This window comes from Lissotriton vulgaris, chromosome 1_2, assembly GCF_964263255.1.
Source record: "Lissotriton vulgaris chromosome 1_2, aLisVul1.2, whole genome shotgun sequence".
Classification (NCBI taxonomy): domain Eukaryota; kingdom Metazoa; phylum Chordata; class Amphibia; order Caudata; family Salamandridae; genus Lissotriton; species Lissotriton vulgaris.
In genome coordinates, this window is record NC_141686.1 from 299782968 (window position 1) to 299801831 (window position 18864).

The window sequence follows — 18864 nt, forward strand, 5'->3', positions numbered from 1 at the left end:
AGCGAAAGACTGACGCAGGCCCTTTCACATGGGGCTTGCCCCATGTGAAAGGACGCATTTGCTGGAGTTGCGTCACTTTTGTGACACACTCCAGAAATGTGTCACTTTTGCGCTTCCAGATACGTCAGAAATATTGACGGATCTGTAACTCCTTGCGCCATGATGCGTCATACATTAAATATGACGCATCAGGTATGTCGCAAGGAGTGTGCACTGAGATGTGAGGCAGCTCTGCTTTCACGCAGCGATACTTCATTTCTCATAAATGAGGCCCTAAGAGATTGTTGAGGTTTGGAAACACCACACACTCGAAATTCAGCACATCGCCATGGCCGCAAGACTTCATCTCAGGGTCCTCTTGGCAGCGCTATTTCATCACTCGGATGGCAGGGATAGGGAATTTGAGCTTGTTCGTCTTCACAAAAGCAGCTTTCACGATCCTCACGGATGGGTCGTTGACGAAGACGGGGTAGAAGGTCCGGTCCCCATCGTAGGGGATGGTCTTCCCATCAAAGGACAGCAAAATAGGGTCTCCCGGCTTCTGTGGTAAGTAGTCTTTACCCTAAAACAGAAGGAAACAGAACCACAATCAGTGACAGAGCTGCCATCAAAGAGGCACATTGAGGCAGGTCTGGGAGTGTTGATGTCAATCTGACACTCAGGCCCTGGGTTACACTTTTACAGACAGGCTACTCCATCACGCAGGTTACAGAGATCCTGTTTGCCTTATTACAACTGCCGTAGGATATAATGCACTTGTGATGTTATAGTGACACCTACAGGTCAGTTCAGGAACTGCTGATATTATAGTGACATTTATACGCCGGGCCATGAAGTACAGATATTAGAGCGTTACCTACATGACACATCATGGACTGATGTCTGTTGCAATCTGGCAATGCTGATATTACACGTACAGGGCACTTCTGAGGCTTCTGATATTACATTAACACCTTGAGGTCCTCCACAGGGGTATACTACTGTGGGGGATTCATCCACACTATATATTTTTAGTTGTCCCGCAGAATATGGAGCATCACAACATTTTATGAATTCACATTTTATTAATATTAAAAATAGATAAGATAATCATATAAATATACATTTAAAAATAGTTTTCCTTTCTCAAAAAATACAGGAAGTACATAAACAGAGGCCCTTGGTAATAGCAAAAGTCTAAATATACAACACTACATTTACAACACTGACATTAAATAGTTAACAAAAATACACAGGTACAAAAGAGAAAAAACACAATACAGTAATACAATGAAGCAACAATGCACCAACAAAGACTAAACTGTAAAACGCCTACGTGCGTTTCGGAACACACAAACATATATATAGTTCCTTCTTCAGGGCGGGAGTATGTGAGCCGGTAATTGGGGGGCCAACAGAATTCAGACCAGTGGAACCCTAGGACCGTCTTGTTTACTTTGTGACAGCCATTCATCCTGATTCCTGTAGAGCCTTCCTGCTTACTAGTTAGCACCCATCGATCTCAGGAAATCTTTGGCATATTTTCCTCCTACACACCAAATTCACGCTCTGTGAGCTTGCTACACCACATATTCCGTGGTTGTACCTATTGAATTCAGATGGCCCCCCCAAATTGGCTAGGACTGCAGATGAAGTAACCCATTGTGTGAGTGAAGGAGAAACATGTAGTGTGTTTACAGTGACACCTGCTGGCAGAGTCAGGGGGTGCTGCTAAAGTAACCCTTCTTGTGGTGGTAGTAGAACCGAGGTCTGCCTTGACAGTGACCCCTACTGGCAGGGGAAAGGACTGCTGAAGGAACAAATTCAATGTGAGAAGGAGATACATGTAATGTGTTTACAGTGACACCTGCTGGCAGAGGCAAGGAGTGCTGCAGAAGTAACACATTTCATATGAACATGAAAAACTTGTAATTGTTTTACCGCAGCACATTCTGGCAGAGTCTGGGAGGGCTTCTGAAGTAACACTTGTCAAGGGCAAATGAGAATGAAAGACTGAAAATACAATGACCTGCTGGCAGAGACAAGGAGTGCTGATGAAGTAACCCATTCCATGTTTGAAGGAGAAACACGTTGTGTGCTTACAGTGACACCTGCTGGCAGAGCCAGGTAGTGCTACTAAAGTAACACTTGTCATGGTGGGAAGAGAATTGAGGACTGCCTTGACAGTGACCCCTACTGGCTGGGGCAAGGACTGCTGAAGTAACACGTTCCATGGGAGAAGGATAAGCGTGCAGTATCTGGATTGGAAGGTTTACGTACCTGCATTTTGGGGTGCACCATGGCTGAGATCTCTCCGTCTGAGTCGATGGGGTAATCCTGAAGGCCAAAATACTGATATGCTTCAGTTTCAAATGCTGGAAACGTAACACCTGAAAGAAGAGACAGAGGTCATGAACCTGGGAAGGACATTAGAGGAGCAATAAGGTGGAGGGTCTGACAAAAAAGAGAGGGAAGAGGGTGGAAAGCTAAAAGGGAGCAGGAATGAGAGGACAGGGGAGAAGACTAGAGAGGCAGAAAGATAAAGTGTGGATCGAGGGAGCGAAGGGCAGAGAGGGACAGGAATGAGCAATATGGATGGGGAATAGGAGAGGGTCTCTGGGACAGAAACAGTATAAGGGAAAGAGGAGGGGATTGAAATGAAAGGAGATTTTACATAAACTACGATATGATCTGCAGGCATAAGGGCTGTAGCCAAGCGTATGTGCTGTATATGAGGCATAAGGGCTGTATAAGAGGCAACAGGCTACATCTGAGGCATAAGGGCTGGATCTGAGGCGCAAGGGGCTGTATTTGAGGCATAAGGGCTATATATGAGGCATTATGGCTGTGTATGATGCATAAGGGTGTGTATGAAGCATAAGGGCTGTATCCGAGGCGTAATGGCTGTATTGGAGGTGCTAGGGGCTGCATATTAGACATAGGGGCTGTTTATGAGATATTAGGGCTGTGTATGAAGCATAAGGCATATATATGAGGCATAAAGGCTGTGTATGATGCATAAAGGGCTACATATGAGGCATAAGGGCTGTATATGAGGCATAAGGGCTATGTATGATGCATATGGGTAGTTGTTGGACTGGGCCCTTTTTGCAGGGTCATCCCTGAACTTTTTGCTTCCTCCTGTATTTTATATGACCTGTTTTTGTTGGTTTTATGACTCTGGGCACTTTACCACTGCTGATCAGTGCTAAAGTGCATATGCTCTACCTATTGTAAATTGATGTATGGATTAGTGACTCCATGATTGGCTTATTTGATTTACTGTCAAACCCTAGAACAGTGCACTGCGGGTGCCCAGGGCTGGTAAATCAAATGCTGCTGGTGGGCTTGCAGCACTGGTTTGTCCACCCACAAAAGCAGCCTGTAAAGTTTGTCTCAGGTCTACCATTGCAGAGTCTGTGTGCAGACTGGTACTGCCATGTTGACTAGGCAAGTGCACGTGATGGCCAGTCCTTAAACCTTCCCTTTTCTGCATATTAGTCACCCCTATGGGAGGCCCAAGGGCAGGGTGCATTGTAGGTAAAAGGTAGGACATGCCTGGTGAGTGTGGCATATCCTAATAGTGAATTTCTGCCATTATCGTTTTTCACTATTGCAAGGCTATCTTTTCCCCATAGGCCAGAATGGGCAGTTTGATTATAACATCTTATAATACTAACTGACACAGGGAACTAGGTAGAATCAGAATAATAAAATACATATTTTAGTGAAGTTTGTTTTAACATTCTGTGTTTCAAAATACCACTTTTAGAAAGTAGGTCTATTCTTGCCTAGCTATCCAAGCCTGCCTCTGCTAGGTTGTGTATTCCTTGTCTGGAGTTTGAGTGACAGAGGCTAGGGGATTCCAGGAGACAGGGTGAGTCAGCACAGAGCTGAATAGAGCTATCTACATGTAGATGGGTGGAAGGGGTGCACCTGGAACCTGAATAAAGCTGTGCCTGCCGTCCACAATGCTGGCTGCACCTCCTGTGGTGCGTCTGATGTCCCTGGCCCACACTGTCAAAGGAAAGAAGGATTTTTGTCAACAAGACTGCACAGAACTGGTTTGGACTGGGTAAAGGATCCTCTGCCTTCAGAGGGCAAAGGATTTGCTAGTATAAATATTGGGAACCAGACCCAAGAACTTTAGATCACTTTTGGGAAACAAGAAGAACCTTTGCCTGGGAGAGGAACCAGAGAAACTGAGGCAGAGACTATCCCTAAGCTGAGTGCTGTTTGGGGGATTGACCTGCAGTAGTTGCCTGACTGCGAAAGAAAGGAGAAAGGACTTTGTGCTACTTTCAAATCAACTTGTAAAGGATCTCCAAGGGCTTGAGATAGAGCTTGCCTCCTGCTGAAGTCTCAGGTACAACAGACTTCACCAACAAGCTCCCCTGCCTTCCCTTGCTGGGAATTGAAGTGCCTGCTGTTGAGCTGGGCCTTCTGACAGTCTGTTTGTCGCTGGGAGCTGGAAGTTCGACTCAAGACAAAGAAGCGTGTCGCTGCCGCAGCCGTTGTCGTCGCATCACCGTAGAAGAGTGTCGCCGTCGCAGCGGACGTTGTCGCATCGCCGGAGAAGCGTGCCGCCACTGCTGCCGTTGCCAGCGCATCAACCGAAGTGGCTCGCATCACCGGAGTATAGTGTCGCCATCGCAACAGACGCCATAGCCTCACCAAAGAAGTGTGAGGCAGGGACTGTCGCAGCTCAAAAGAATCGTTGAGTCGCCGCACGGCCATCGGGTATGCACGAATCGTTGTCGCATCAAGAAGATGCCATTTTGTTTCATTGCACTGGATCTTCATCGCATCATGGCGCGGCTGGTCGCATCGTCACAGAAGTGCAGTAAGAAACCGACGCATCACCTCCCCGCGTGGAGAAGAACCGACGCATCCTCTACCCAGCAGTAGGGACCCGACGCATCACTGTTCTTGAGTGTAAGGAACCGACGCATCACCTTCCCTGCAACACTTTCTTTGTATAGCATTACGCATCCAAAGGTGCATTGAACTCAAAGTGTCATATTTTACATCTAAAGAGAACTAAGCTATTTCTACCATTTTTAAACTACAGAATTATGGATTTTTGTTGTTTGTGGTCTTGTGTTAAGTCTATAAAAATACGTATTTTTATACTACAACTTGTGTGGTGTCCATCTCTAGTGTTGTCACTGGGTTACTGTATGTGATAACAATTGCTTTAAACACTGCCTCTGAGATAAGCCTGTCTGCTCGTGCCAAGTTACCAAGGGGGTGAGCAGGGGTTATTTAGGAGTGTAGCCCCTTACCCTGAGTAGACGCAAGGGTCCCTATTTGGTCAAAGGTGCCTACCTCTGCCAACTAGCGACTCCCAAATCTAACAGCTGTGAATGAGACATAAGGGCTGCAAATGAGGAATAATTGCTGTATATGAGGTATAAGGGTTGCGTATGATGCATATGGGGCTGCATATGAGGCATAAGGGGTGTATATGAGTTATAAGGGCTGTAAATGAGCCAGAATCACAGCACAACACACCAGCAGGTATTTAGATGTATATTAAGGACATCCTGCAAATCAAAGTAAAAGCAGCCCACCCAGCCACCAGAGTACCTCCACAGTCATCACATAAAAGCAGTAGGTACAGCCACGCATCACCTAAAGGCACTGCACAGAAAACTAGTATGTACTGCACGAGAACACCCCCACAGTCCAGCGCATCAAAGTAGTAAGTACAGCACCAGACACTTCTACGACCCAGTGCATAATGATAGAAACCCCCCTCAGCCCTGTATATCAGGGCAGTCTGCCCAGTCCCCAGCATGTCCCCCCGCACAGCCTAGAAACATGCACTGGCTGCACAATACCACTACGCCCCGCACATCACATCCTGCTTTGCAAAGCAGCGTGTCCCAGCCCCCGCTTTGCTCACAGCCTAGGAGCATGCACTGGTCCCACAGTACCACTAGGCTCAGCATCCTAAAGGACGGTGCAATGCTTCACTAGACCCGCCTCCCCCCCAGGCAATCCTTTTAAGCAGTGCACACTGTTCCCACACTGCTCCAACAGCCTAGCACATGTATGTGTCAGTGGCGCCTCTCCTCTAAGGCTGATGAGCGTCACTCCACTGAACAAAAGGAAAAATACACTGAGAATGACTATTGTTATTGTCTTTTGGGGCTGGGCAAGGCTGGCCAGAGAAGGGGGAGGAGGAGTGTCCACTCCTCAAGTAAGCATTACTGTTTGGCCGGCCCTTTTTCCTCACCAGGCTGCATTACACAGGAACATGCAAAGCCGCCCGTTCCCCACCTGAGCGCCGAACCATGGTGCTCAGACCAATCACAATGCTGCATTGCAGGGTTGTGATTGGCTTTGGGGAGCTTGGGAGCTGGGTGCTTCCGGCTACTGGCCAGGACTGCAAGAAGAGAAGTAAGATTACGGAGGACGAAGCAGAGGCTGCGGCCAGGCGTCACAGGGAAATGCCTTTTTTCCTTTTTTTAACCTCTTAAGTGCTGCGCCTATACCAACGGCACCACTACCTCGGGAGTGCTGCCGTCGGCCGTTGGACGTTCCAGCTGCACCTGCGCAATGGAACGTTCAGCACTGGAGCTGGACGTTCCAAAGCAGCTAAGGTGTTAAAACTTTTTTGTCATCTCTCCCTCCTCCCCCGCCCTCGCCCTCCACCTCTCACCTGCCCCATCACTAGGGTCTGGTAGCAGCCGCTACTGATGTATGTATGTGGTATTTCTATAGCAGGAATCTCCCTAACAGGCTGAAGGTGTTAAGGCGCTATGGTCAGACCAAACTTCACCCGAATGGATGACACTGCGGAGTACTCACAGTGCGAGAAAAGTCCAAGCTGTAGGCAGGGAATGGCGCAGGCTGGGTGGGCTGGGGTTGATTGCGCTACCTGCAGTCAGAGCAGCTGTGCTAGGACCTCAGGCCTGAAAGGGCTTCAGCCCCCACCCCCCACCCCATTCACCTTCGGCTAAATACATATCAAACATGACACAATCAGTGGAAAATGCATTCTTGTTTATTATGACATCTCAGCTGCGCCAATAACAATAATGGGCCACATCCAGCATCAACTGCGCTGGCGGTGAAACAACTCAACCACATGTGAATGGAGAGGAGCCGGTGCCTGGGTCGCCAAGTCCTCCAGTTGACGTGTACTCAACCAGCGCACCACCCATTGTAGTTGAGCAGCAAGGATGTACTGCCTGCTTTTACCTTCATCCTTAACACATGTTTTCATCCGGCTCTGTCCTCACAGGTGGAAGAAAGGGGTGTCATGCCATTTCTGAAGAAGTTAGACTTGGGGCCCGATTCACAGAATGAACTTAAGACTCAATCCTAAACTTACTACTATTTTGGTATTCACAGAATGCACTTACTACTTTTGGCATTCACAGAATGCACTTACTACTTTTGGCATTCACAGAAGTTAGGATTTTGTCTTAAGTCTGTCTTAAGTTTGTCTTAAGTCTGTCTTAAGTTTGTCTACAGACAAACTTAAGACAAAATCCTAACTTCTGTGAATACCAAAAGTGGTAAGTGCATTCTGTGAATACCAAAATAGTAGTAAGTTTAGGATTGAGTCTTAAATTCATTCTGTGAATCGGACCCTTGGACCCCGTGGCAGAATCTCAGCAGTCACCATAATTGGTGAGATGTTGTGGCTCACCAGCTTTCCAAAAAAGCAAAAGGACAATTGATGGACGGAATGCTGGACAATGCAAACATTCACCACCAGTCACAAGGATCTGGGTTTAATCCATCCTTCTTTTGCTCACCACACCACCCCAGTTTGGACCCAGCCATATGCAAATCAGTCTTGACCCTGTTCCTCATGGGAATAGTCCAGCCCGAACTGCCAAGCCAGGTCCTGGAATGGCAGGTGAAGCAAACAAGTGATGGATTTAGGCCTAGATCACTGTACTGGGGCAAATGCTTGACATCGTTCAACATTCTGTCCATAAGTTGTTCTTTTTGCATTCGTCACCAGCTTTCTAAACATCTTGAAGAGAACAGTAACCAGATGGTAGTGGGATGCATTTAAAGCCTGGTTTAAGCGCTGAGACTGCCCCGTGGCTGGAATGAATGATATCAGGCAAGATTACAATGATAGCGTTTCCACCTGTTTATCCAGCTGTTGGGTCTTCCTGAGGCCTCCCGATTAAAAATCATGGGGCATATTATCAACAAATAGCGATATTTATCGCTAAATGAGCTTAGCGATATTTGTTTTATCGCCGCGCATCGCTGGATTTTATCGCAGAGATAACGTGCAATTAGCAGCATTTATCTCCAAAGCGATCAAATATCCGGCGATAGCGGCGAAATGTGTAAATATTGCTGGAAATCCAGTGATATTCAGGCATTATCACTAATAGGGACTTAGCCTGAATATCCACCTCCCATTGGAAATACAGGCTGAGAAGTGGTCTGAGCAGGCGTTAGGTTTTGGCGATATTCTCGCTTAGCGCAAATTTTTTAATTGCTACGCCTGCGTTGATAATAGGCGATAGTGATGTTAGCAACTGCTTTCAGTCGCTAACAGGTTGGGTACGCCCACTTTGCATGTCATTAGTGATAAATATCGCTGACATGCAAAGCAGGCCCCAAACCGCTCGCTATCGCCTACAAGCTGTCGCTAACTGCAGTTAGCGACAGCTTGCTAATAGGGCGATAAAATTATCGCCGCTTTTTGGCCGAAAACAGCCGCAAAAGCAGCGATAATCTCATATCACCCGCCTTGATAATATGCCCCCTTCTTTTTACTCCATGCTACTTGAAAGCTGGTGTTAATGGCACCTTCTTTTCCTGGGTGAACTGTTACTACGTCGGCCTTCCTGAATGAGCTATTTACAAGCTTTAAGGCGTTCAGAATATGGCAGTGTGACTTGTTGTGAATTTCTGGATCTCAGAGGCTAGTTGTAAGCCGCATGGGTTGTCAGTTCCTAGAAGGATACTTTATAGGGTGCTCTGATTTACCCATGGAACCTATTATGAAAATCAATGACCTTCAATTAGCATTCGCATATCAACAACTCCCCAAAAATGTTAAGGATTTTTCCAAATTGTCTTTCCAAGTCTGGTGGTATGCTGTTTGTTACAACCACAGACTCGAACACAAACATTTAATGTAACACATTTTCTGAGCATTAGCAAAAAGTGTTGTTTTCTTGAAAAACTCATGGTAAAAACTAGTTGTTTTTTATTGAAATCTGTAGAAGCTGTTTTTTAGCTGCCGAATCATTAATTTCTCTAAAGGGATTGTGTCAGCAGCCTGTAAACATTGTCAAATCCAGTAAAACATGTTTTTTTAATCGTATTGCGTTCCACCCATTTATTTAAAAATGCACAAAGTATCACCTGCTATTCCTGTATTGGAGGTAAGGATATCCCTGCCCCATTGGTTGAAGTGTTAGCCCCGTCTCTGTTTCTGTCCCTGTGGCTGAAGAGAGCCTGTCCCTTTAAAGGAGCACTGTGCGGCAGGAGCACTGCTGACGTCACCTCACCTCTGGGCCAGGCGGGTTTTGAAAGCGCTCTTGAATATTCACCTGTGGCACACCTCAATAAAAGGTCTGAAAATACCAGTTACTAATAGGCTTGGAAGCACTCCTACTTGTGCTGTTTACGCTCACACTGACACGTGTTACCTCTTGATATTAGACTCACTGTTATGGTATGTGCCACGGTTAGTATCTGCCATTTTGTTATCAGATACCCGCTCATTGCTACTTCTGGATGAATATATGAATGCACCAACACACAATGTATTGTGTACACAACAAAAACACACTTTCATGAACCATACCAATCCTTGGGTTTTACTGTCATCTAACCTGCAAAGAGAGGCCAAACATTGAATGGGTGCATAGAACGAACTTGGTGAGCAGTGTAACACTGGATGCGTGCAGAGAGGCACCTACCCCTAATGTTTAAAACCCTCCGGACAGGGAACTAGACTGAGTAGGCAAAGCCCCCCCATCCCGACCGGCCACACGCGGGGCCAGCCTTAGGCATGTGCAAGCTGTGCACCTGTACAGGGCCGCCAAACCCCAGGGACCACCACAGCAATATATATCCTTAATATAATAATCCTCTGAGGATGGATACATATTTGCGTGGCAGCCCCTGGCAGGGATTTGGCGGCCTGCTGCTCTGTTCCACTTCCAAACACCCTGACACCCCCCTCTTCACTGGCCTCCGCGCCTCTTCCGGGGCCCTCTTCCGGGGCCCTCTACCTACGCTCCCTGCCCAGGGCCACCATGAGCCTTGAGCCGCCCCTGCCACACGACCCCCCCCCCCCCCCCCATCATCCTAGAGACATAGAGACAGGACCCCAACACAGAGAGGCCAATAGTAGTTTGTGCAAGTGGAATGAATCCGTCACAGCACCTAGAGGGACGCCCCTCAAGAAGAGAGAGCAAGGGAGGGTAGAAACCATTTGAGCTAGCCCGGGGGAACCCCTTGAGGACATATAAATGACGAAGGGGGGCTTGGGGAATTCTTCCCCTTGCTGGTGACGCATTTTGATATAGATGTTGACCCCACCCCCCTGATCTAGTCTTCCCAATCAACGTGCTGCTTCGTCTCCAGCGGTGTCTTTGGTCTTGTAACACAGTTGCTCTCCTTTGTCAATGCCAGGCCTATTTTTCAAGAAAATACAGGTGTGGGTAATATGTAACCTTTGACCTCGTGGCTACTGCTGGAAAGTAGACCCAGGCATGTACCTGCTTCGGTGAATAACTTCCTTATTTCACTCAGAGGCACTTGTTCTATAACCACCCCCCTGACCTTTTCTATTATATTTGCCCTCCTGGGGTAATTGAAGGAGCCCATCAAATCCCCCTCTCCCTCCCTTGTTACAGACTTGGGGACAGGTTTATAAACTTTGATGAAGCGCAACGCAGCAACGCAGCAACTGCGCAACGCAGCAACACAGCCATATCCCTCCACTATCCTTCTCAATCCAAATAACTGACTAACACATCAACCACTCAAACTACTTTCATATTTTCACTATACTAATTCACCACTAATCCTTTATGGGTTCCGAAGTAGCGCGCTACTCGCCGTAAAAGCGTTTCGACGCCTCGTTGGGGGAGTAAGCACTATATGAATATAATTACAATACAATGCAATATGGAGAGGGCAATAATGCACCATATCTATCAGGATTCGCCAGCTCTCTCCTAGCGCGGGCACCCTCAGTGCAGCCTGGCACAGAGGCAGGCACCCTTGCTCCATGGGGCAAAGGGGCCTGCGTTGGGGACAAGATTGTTTATGTGCAGGAAGGGACTCCTCCCTGCACAGAAACAATCCTTGGAGGCGTCTTCCTCTTTGCGTGTCGCAGAATGCCGCGCACGTAGAATACAGAAACACTGAGGAGAAATAATGATATCTGTCCTCGTTCCACAGGAAGGCGGAGCATTCTGATGCAATCCCAGGTTTCCCTGTCTTGATAAATGTAGGAATGTACCAAAAAGCATGGGTGGAGCGGGGGAACACCCACGCTCCACCCATGGAACGTGTTCCCAGCGGAGAGTTGTGCAAGGGAGCGAGCTGTGCCGCCGTGCATTACGCCAGATTTTCCAAGCAACACAGCGCCAATACAGTGCCAAAATATTGACACTCAAAATATCCCCACGCAAAAATATTGCAACAAAAAAATTTCCTGTACTTATAATGGTAAGTAGAAAAATATCGGAAAAAAATAAAGGCCATTAATATAATTGTATAACATATTGATTTTTTGATATATATATAATAATATAAACATTCATTTTAAAAAATGTTAAAAATATTTAATATATATCTTAACAAACATAACAAATCAACCTAATTAAAACATATTAAACACACATATAATAATTCACATATATTACATATATCTACTTACAAAAAAGTTATTACATTAATCATTGTAATTCATGTTTTAATTTTATTATATATATATATATATATATATATATATATATATATATATATATATATATATATATATATATAGCATTTTAAGATGTTTATTTTTTATTATAAGGGTTTGTTTTTTAAATATTTTATGGTAATGGTATATGTATGTGTGTATATATCTATATCTATATATATATATCTATATATATATATATATATCTATATATATATATATATATATATATATATATATATATATATATATATATATATCTATCTATATATATATATAGATATATATATATATATATATATATATATATATATATATATATATATATATATATATATATATATATATATAGATAGATAGATATATACACACATACATATACCATTACCATAAAATATTTAAAAAACAAACCCTTATAATAAAAAATAAACATCTTAAAATGCTTTAAATGTGGCAAAAATGAGTTTACCCATTATAAATATTAATAATTACAAATATACTTTTAAAATAAACAGTAGCATAATAATATGCTTTATCTATACTACTATTATAAAGGAAGAACTTTGAGGCTTTGAGGCGGGTAAACTCTGGAATCACAGCGCCAATCCACACACCCGATACATCGTTGGAATCCTCAGGGTGTGCAGATGGACATAGGCTAAATAAAGTTAAGCAATACGTTATATTTCAAAAATTTACATTATAAAAAAAAGTAGTCCCCTCGAAGTAGCGCTGGCCGCGACCTGCGTGCTGACGTCAGGAGCACGAGGAGGAGCGGCGTCCAGGAGCGGCAGACATGGCACGGGGGAGGAGCGGTGACGCGCGGCGAGGAGCGGTGGACTGAGGAGCGGCGGCTGAGGTAAGGCAGCGGGGGTTGGGGCAGGCGAGGGACGGGGTGATGTAAGGCTCCAAACTACCATGATCACGCTCATTAGTTTTACCTCAAACACAGCTCAGGAAGTTGAACTGCAGAGCGCCAGCGTTTCAGCGTTTCAGCTTTAAGGGTCATTAGGTTGACACGCGGGCATTATGTTACTATGCTGGAATCTCGGCACGCCAAGCTCCGTCAAGGGGAAACCCCGCTCAAAGAGACCCCACAGGCGAAAGTGATCCGTCAACCTCGGAGCCGTGTTTAAATGTGCCCTCTTTTCGTGGTACTTTTCATGTGGACGGGGAAAGCAAACAGCCCAAAGCGCACTGCTGTGCCTATCATATGTCGCCTTTTTAGGGCTCCGGGGGACAATGTCGGTGCAGGCGGGGGTCGGGGCAGGCGGGGGACGGGGCGGGCAGGGACGGGGAAAGCAAGCTGCCCGAAGGAAATCCAGGAAATCTGGTTCGGTATATCCCCACTCTAAACACATGGAAATGGTAATTTCCAGGCGAAGGCTGGAGTAATAGCTGCAATACAGTGAGACGGTTTTACATTATAGTGCACTGCTGTGACTACCATATGTCGCCTTTTTAAGGCTCCGGGGGACAATGTCAAGGCAAGCGGGGGTCGGGGCAGGCGGGGGCCCGAAATGCTGGACAATGTCGGGGCAGCCGGGGGTCGGGAAAGCCTGATTGCTCCCGGACAAGGTCGGGACGGGCTGCTAGTAGCAACATAAATGAAAGAATAAAATATTACATTTAATACATATACTGTTCCTACTACAATTCATACCAAACTATAGAAATTAATATATATAAAAATTTACTACTCCCATGTCACACAACACAAAAATATTATAACTGGTTAAAATGTATAAATCTCCCTCTAATAAATGCAACAGTAGTAAAAGTGTTTGATAGCAGATAAGTAATATTTACTGTACCATTAATTAACAAACAAAATATCTTCAATAAAATACAATTATTTTTAAAACAAAGGGCCCGATTAGTAAGACAGTGGGACCACCATCACTGGCAGTCTCACTGCCACCGGACAAATGAAATCTGCCCACCATATTTCAATAGCGGTGCAGTTGGGTGGTGGTCGGAAAGGCCAAACTCCACGCATCCGATGGGCTCCTTGAGGCCGCCTGTACGGTGGTGAGGCTTGTAGTCCATATAATGGGGGCGGTGCCTAATAGGCACCACTCCAGGGATTACGATGTCCCTTTTCACCTGCCTCTTCATGGCGGTTAACTAGCCATGAAAGGCAAACGGAAAGGGACTTAGAGGGTCTGTAGCAGGCCCCCTTCACCTCTGGCCTTCGGATGTGGGCACTGGGGGGCACCTATTGTGCTCCCCTACATATCCCTGCACCATCTGACAGGCACGCATTGGTGCCTGCCACATAGTGCAGGGATATGTGCAGTGTCACCTTTTTGCATTGCAGTGGGCACTGCAGCCAGCGGCAGCTGCCTCAATGCAATAGATAGGCATTGCAACTGCTGTGGTGGCAGTCGCATCCTGGACGTGCTGGACCGAATAGGACCCACACCTCCTGTGGCTCTGGTGTCGGCACGTGAGTCATCAGCTCCTCATTGTTTTTAATCCTGACACCGGGTAGCTGAATAAAGTCACAATATAGCTAACCCTGTAGCCAGGTTTAAGTCTCACATCACAGCACTGCACTTTCTTGCTCCACACACACCGGCTCAAATAAGGGTTTAGTATACCCTGCCTGACCAAATAAAACATCCCTAAGCTCCTCCCTCGTAGAGAGGGGGTTCTAGCCCACACGAAGACTAGGTCTTTCGTGTGAGGAAGCAACCCCATGATGAAGCTAGACACCTCTGGTGTGTGAGGGGAACCATCCTAAAAAGGGAATTCCCCCCGCATGACACACTAACCTCCTCCTAAACCGGACCTGTGGCTTGTTTCGTGTGATACAGTCGCATTTTAATGCCTATGACGGGCCCCGACAGACTGTCAGGCGGTCCCGATTCCCGATAGGGTGGTGGGCGGACGTAAGTCCACCCACCATCCTAATCGGCCCAAAGTCAATTAAAAAATAAATATATACATTGAAATATAAAATAAAAATATATTTAATATTAAAAGATTTTACAAATAATAACATATAACTATCTTCAATACATATCACAAATACCTACAAATATTATTCTAATCATATTACAAACATAATTTTCATACAAATAAATATTTTTATATATAAATTATTTAACATTTATTTAATTTGAATACTTTTCACCATATAATACCCAAAAAATCACAACAGGACCTACAAAATATTTACACTATTGATATATTCAGCAAACTAATTTTCATTATTCAAATTTCATTATTAATTAATTATTATTAATGTAAGTCCCACACAAAAAACCCCACAAAGCACACAACACACTAATAGCATTTAACATAAAATAATCTACACAACTAGCATAATTAATTATTATATTAATAATTAATATTAATTCAAAAAATATTCACCAATTGCTGAAAAATTAATTTACTTCCCATCCCCTACTGCTTCAAAATCCACACTTAAAATCTCCAAGAAAAAAATATTTGTACAATTAACATGACTAATTACCCCAAGGTCCCTTATGTCCTCGTCCCATTCATTATAAATTGGAGCTAACCATCTCCCGACAGAAAAAAAGACAAGAGGAATGCTGGGACCCTAATACTGTCCCTCCCACCGGGAGTACATAAGCAGTACATACCCATCATCCCGCCTGTTCTTTTTTTCTGTCTGTCGACAGAATGGACTTGACTGTGCTGGTGCTGCTCCTGCTGGGCTGGAGTAGCGGTGCTTCTCTTATCCCCCCACCCGACTGCCTGGATGCGCGAGCGCGGGGTTCCCTGGACTGTATCCTGGACTGCCGGGCTTGCTGGCAGTCGGTCTCTGTTGGAACCGGTGTCCTGCTTGCTCTGCCTGACCTCCTGGGCCTTTGCGGCTTGGGGTGGAGTTGCCTGACCTCCTGGGCCTTTGCGGCTTGGGGTGGAGTTCCCGTTTTCTTCCGGGTCACAGGATCCCGAGCTTCGCCAAGTGAGATGTGCCGACCTGGATGGGCTCCTGCCGCTCTCCTGGTGTGATGGCGGTTGCAGTGGGGGCCTTGTTCCTGGGGGTGGCCCCCACTCCGGGTAAGTGGTGCCGCTTGCCAGTTTTCTTACTTCCCTGCCTGTTTAACTACTGTTGCCCGCCCCCTGTGCGCTGCTCTGCTGGTCTTCTGTGCTGCTGGTGTGTTAGGCTGCAGGGCTTTTATGGCTGTATGCTGGCGGTGAGACTTGTTGTCTGGTGGCACCTGCTTCCGGTTAGCAGCTTCCTTTCCCGGCCTGTGGTGGCCGTTGCTGCCTCTTTCCAGGTGCTTCCCACTGCTGGTTTCAGCACGGGGATTTGCTTTCATTACGTTACTCCCCGGTTGTGCTACGGAGGGCTACAGTGTCTGCCTTTGGTGCTGGGTTGACCGGTTCGTGTCTCGGGTGCCTCGGAGTGTTGGCTTGCAGTTGGTGCTCTCCCCGTGCGTGCACTCTGGGAGTGTTCCTTGGGGTTCCTGTGACCCGCCCACCGGGCCCCTGTTGGTGCAGGCAGTCGTGCACTATTTCCGCCTGCTGTGGGGTTTTGCCCCTTTAGTGTGCTGGCTCTGGTGCTTTCCGTCGCTGTTTTGCAGCGTCGTCAGGTTCCCCTGGTTGCGGCACTCCGTGGTGAGGTGGGGTGTCCCGCTTTCTCTGCTGTTGGGGTCCTGCTCCACTACCCAGTCCCCCATGTTTCCTGCAAGGGGGGGTTGGTGTCACCGCCTCGTGGCACGTAGGTGTCCCATTTGGCTCTCAGGCCTTGTGGGTGCTTCCTTTTGGGGTGCTACGAGAGCAGTGCGCTGCTCCCTTTGGGGGCTGTGGCTCATGGGGGTGCCGGTATTGTCCCGGGGCCTTGTGCCTGCTTGCTTGCGTTCTGCCCCCTGCTGCTTGCTCTGTGGGTCGGGGTCGCCTCTCGCTTGCTTGATGGCTGCTGGTTGGGGTGTGCTTCTGGTCCTCCCTGCTCCGGGTTCCTCCGCGGCTCCCTGCTGGTGGTGGGATGGTGTTTCTGCTCCTTGTGCGGCTACGTGGGGGGTACTGTTGGCTCCCCTGGGTTCCTGTTGGCCTGCCAGGGTCTTCCCCGCTTTTCTTTGTTACCCCTGTGCGTCCCTCCTTCTCGGGGTGTCGCGGGTGAAGTTGTTGTGGCCTAGCCTAAGGTGTGCTGGGTCCGTCTGTCTGCCCGCCTATTCTTGGGAAGTGTTTCCTCCACTGTGGGCAGCCTGTTAGGTAGTAGCTTCTGCTACGCTTCGGTGTGCTGGGTGTTCAACTCCGCTTCCTGGCTTCTGTGTGGTTGGTCGGGGTTGGTGCACGGGGGCTCCTGGTTCCTGGCTTAGAGACTCCCGTCCTTTGGGCTGTGCCTGGTTCCTCTTGGGGCATCCTGGTGTCGTGCCTGGTGCTCTCTGGGGCGCTCTGCCCCCTCTGCCTACGGGTCCGGTTTGCAATTTGTTTTTCCGGCTTCCATACCGTTCTGTGGGTTGGCCTCTCTGTGTTCCAGGGTTGCTCATGCTGCCTCATTTGCGGCTGTTCTGTTCTCCTTTGCTCCGGCCTGGGGCTTTGGAGGTTTGTCCTGGTGCATTCTGTGTGCTTGGGTTGCTTCGGGGGTCTGGCTGGTTGTTCCTGTTTCCAGATGCTTGCCTCATCCTTGCTGGGTGCTTCTGTCTTTGGTTGCACCTGCCCAGGCGCTCACTGTGCTTGCCTTCGGCTTGCCTCGGTGTTTCCTGGCCGCCCCTCTGGGTTCTGCCGACATTACTGCTCTCATCTGGTCTCTGCGGTTTTGCTTGGTCGGGCCTGGTTTATTCCTGGTTGGGGCCAGCTGGGGGTGCCTGGTATGGGCTTCTCGGGCTGGTGTGGTTGGGTGCATGCTCTTCCTTTCCTTTGTGTCCCCGAGGGGTGTGTTTCCGGTGGCGGTTTGCCTTTTGGTCCCTGGGGTTCATGCCGCTCTGTTTGGCCCTGGTTGTCTTTCGCTGCTGCCTTGTCCTTAGCGTGGCGCCTGTTTCCCCTCTTCTGTTCTGCGGTTCTCCCGGTTAGGGGTCCGTCTGAGCTCTGGGTGCATTTGCTCCTTGAGGGGTCTTGGTCTTGTTTGGCTTTTCCCATTGTGGATGCCTGGCTGGGTATCTGCTAGGGCTTTCCCCTCCTGCGGGTTTTGGAAAGCTACTGGTCACCTTTTTCGGCTCTGCATCCTTGCCTGGGCTTTCTTTGTGTGTCCTGGCGGGGCTCTGTGCTGTTTTATGGCGTGTCGTGGTGGGTATTTCTGGGCCTGCTCCTGTCGCCAGTGCTCTTCCCGGGCTTTGTTCGCCTGTGTTTGGGTGTTCCTTTTTCTGCCTGGTCCTGGTGTTTCCGTTGGGTGCTGTTGAGCTTCGGGTTTTCCCCTTTGCCCTGGTGCTCCTTCTTCGTTGACTTTCTCCTGGGTTGCGGTTCCCCTATTCGGGCTGTTTGGGGTCCCAGTCTTCGGTGCTTCTGGGTTAGCGTGTCCTGGGCTGCCTCCTGTTGCTCCAGGTCTGCTGGCTTCCTGTTGGTTCGGGGTGGCTTCGGGCTGTGCCTCCTTGGCTTGCTGGCTGTGCTGTCGCATTTTGGCCGGCTGTGGATTCTGTTTTGCTGGGCGTTCCTGGTTCTTCCTGGTTCAGGTGTCCGAGGCTTGCTCCTGTCTTCCCTTGCTTCCCTGGGCTTTGTTCCCGGTGTGTGTCTGTTTGGGTGACCCCCCTTCTCTGGTTTGGGTGTGGTTCTGTGGAGTTCCTCTTTGCTGTGGGTTGTCTGGGGTTTTGCTGCTTCTTGGCCCTCTGCCTTCTCTGCTTCTCTGGTTTCCGCTTTGGGGGTTTCCTCCGTTTTTTTCCTTTCAGCCTTCTGTGTGGTCTGGTGGTGGTGTCCTGGGGGTTTCTGTTGGCCTCCCTGCCCTTTGCTTAGGCCTGGGCACTGCGTAGGCTCCTTCTGAGGGTTGGTTGCATTGGAAGGTTGCTTGGCTCCGATCCTGGCTTCCCGGTTCCTTTTGCATTTGTTGCCCTGGTTTGTGC

At 47.7% G+C, this 18864-nt stretch overlaps 1 protein-coding gene across 1 annotated transcript in view; it reads right to left on the minus strand.

Moving 5' to 3' along the window:
* Positions 1 to 214: 214 nt before the first annotated feature.
* The window catches only part of LOC147736550 (N-acyl-aromatic-L-amino acid amidohydrolase (carboxylate-forming)-like), a 141045-nt gene continuing 122395 nt past the window's right edge, over positions 215 to 18864 (minus strand). Inside the window, exons 5-6 of the mRNA XM_086953768.1 lie at positions 2260 to 2369; positions 215 to 562 (exon numbers count right to left, since the gene is read on the minus strand). Coding sequence (XP_086809894.1) covers positions 368 to 562; positions 2260 to 2369 — 305 coding nt within the window. The 3' untranslated portion in view covers positions 215 to 367. The remainder of the gene's footprint in view (positions 563 to 2259; positions 2370 to 18864) is intronic.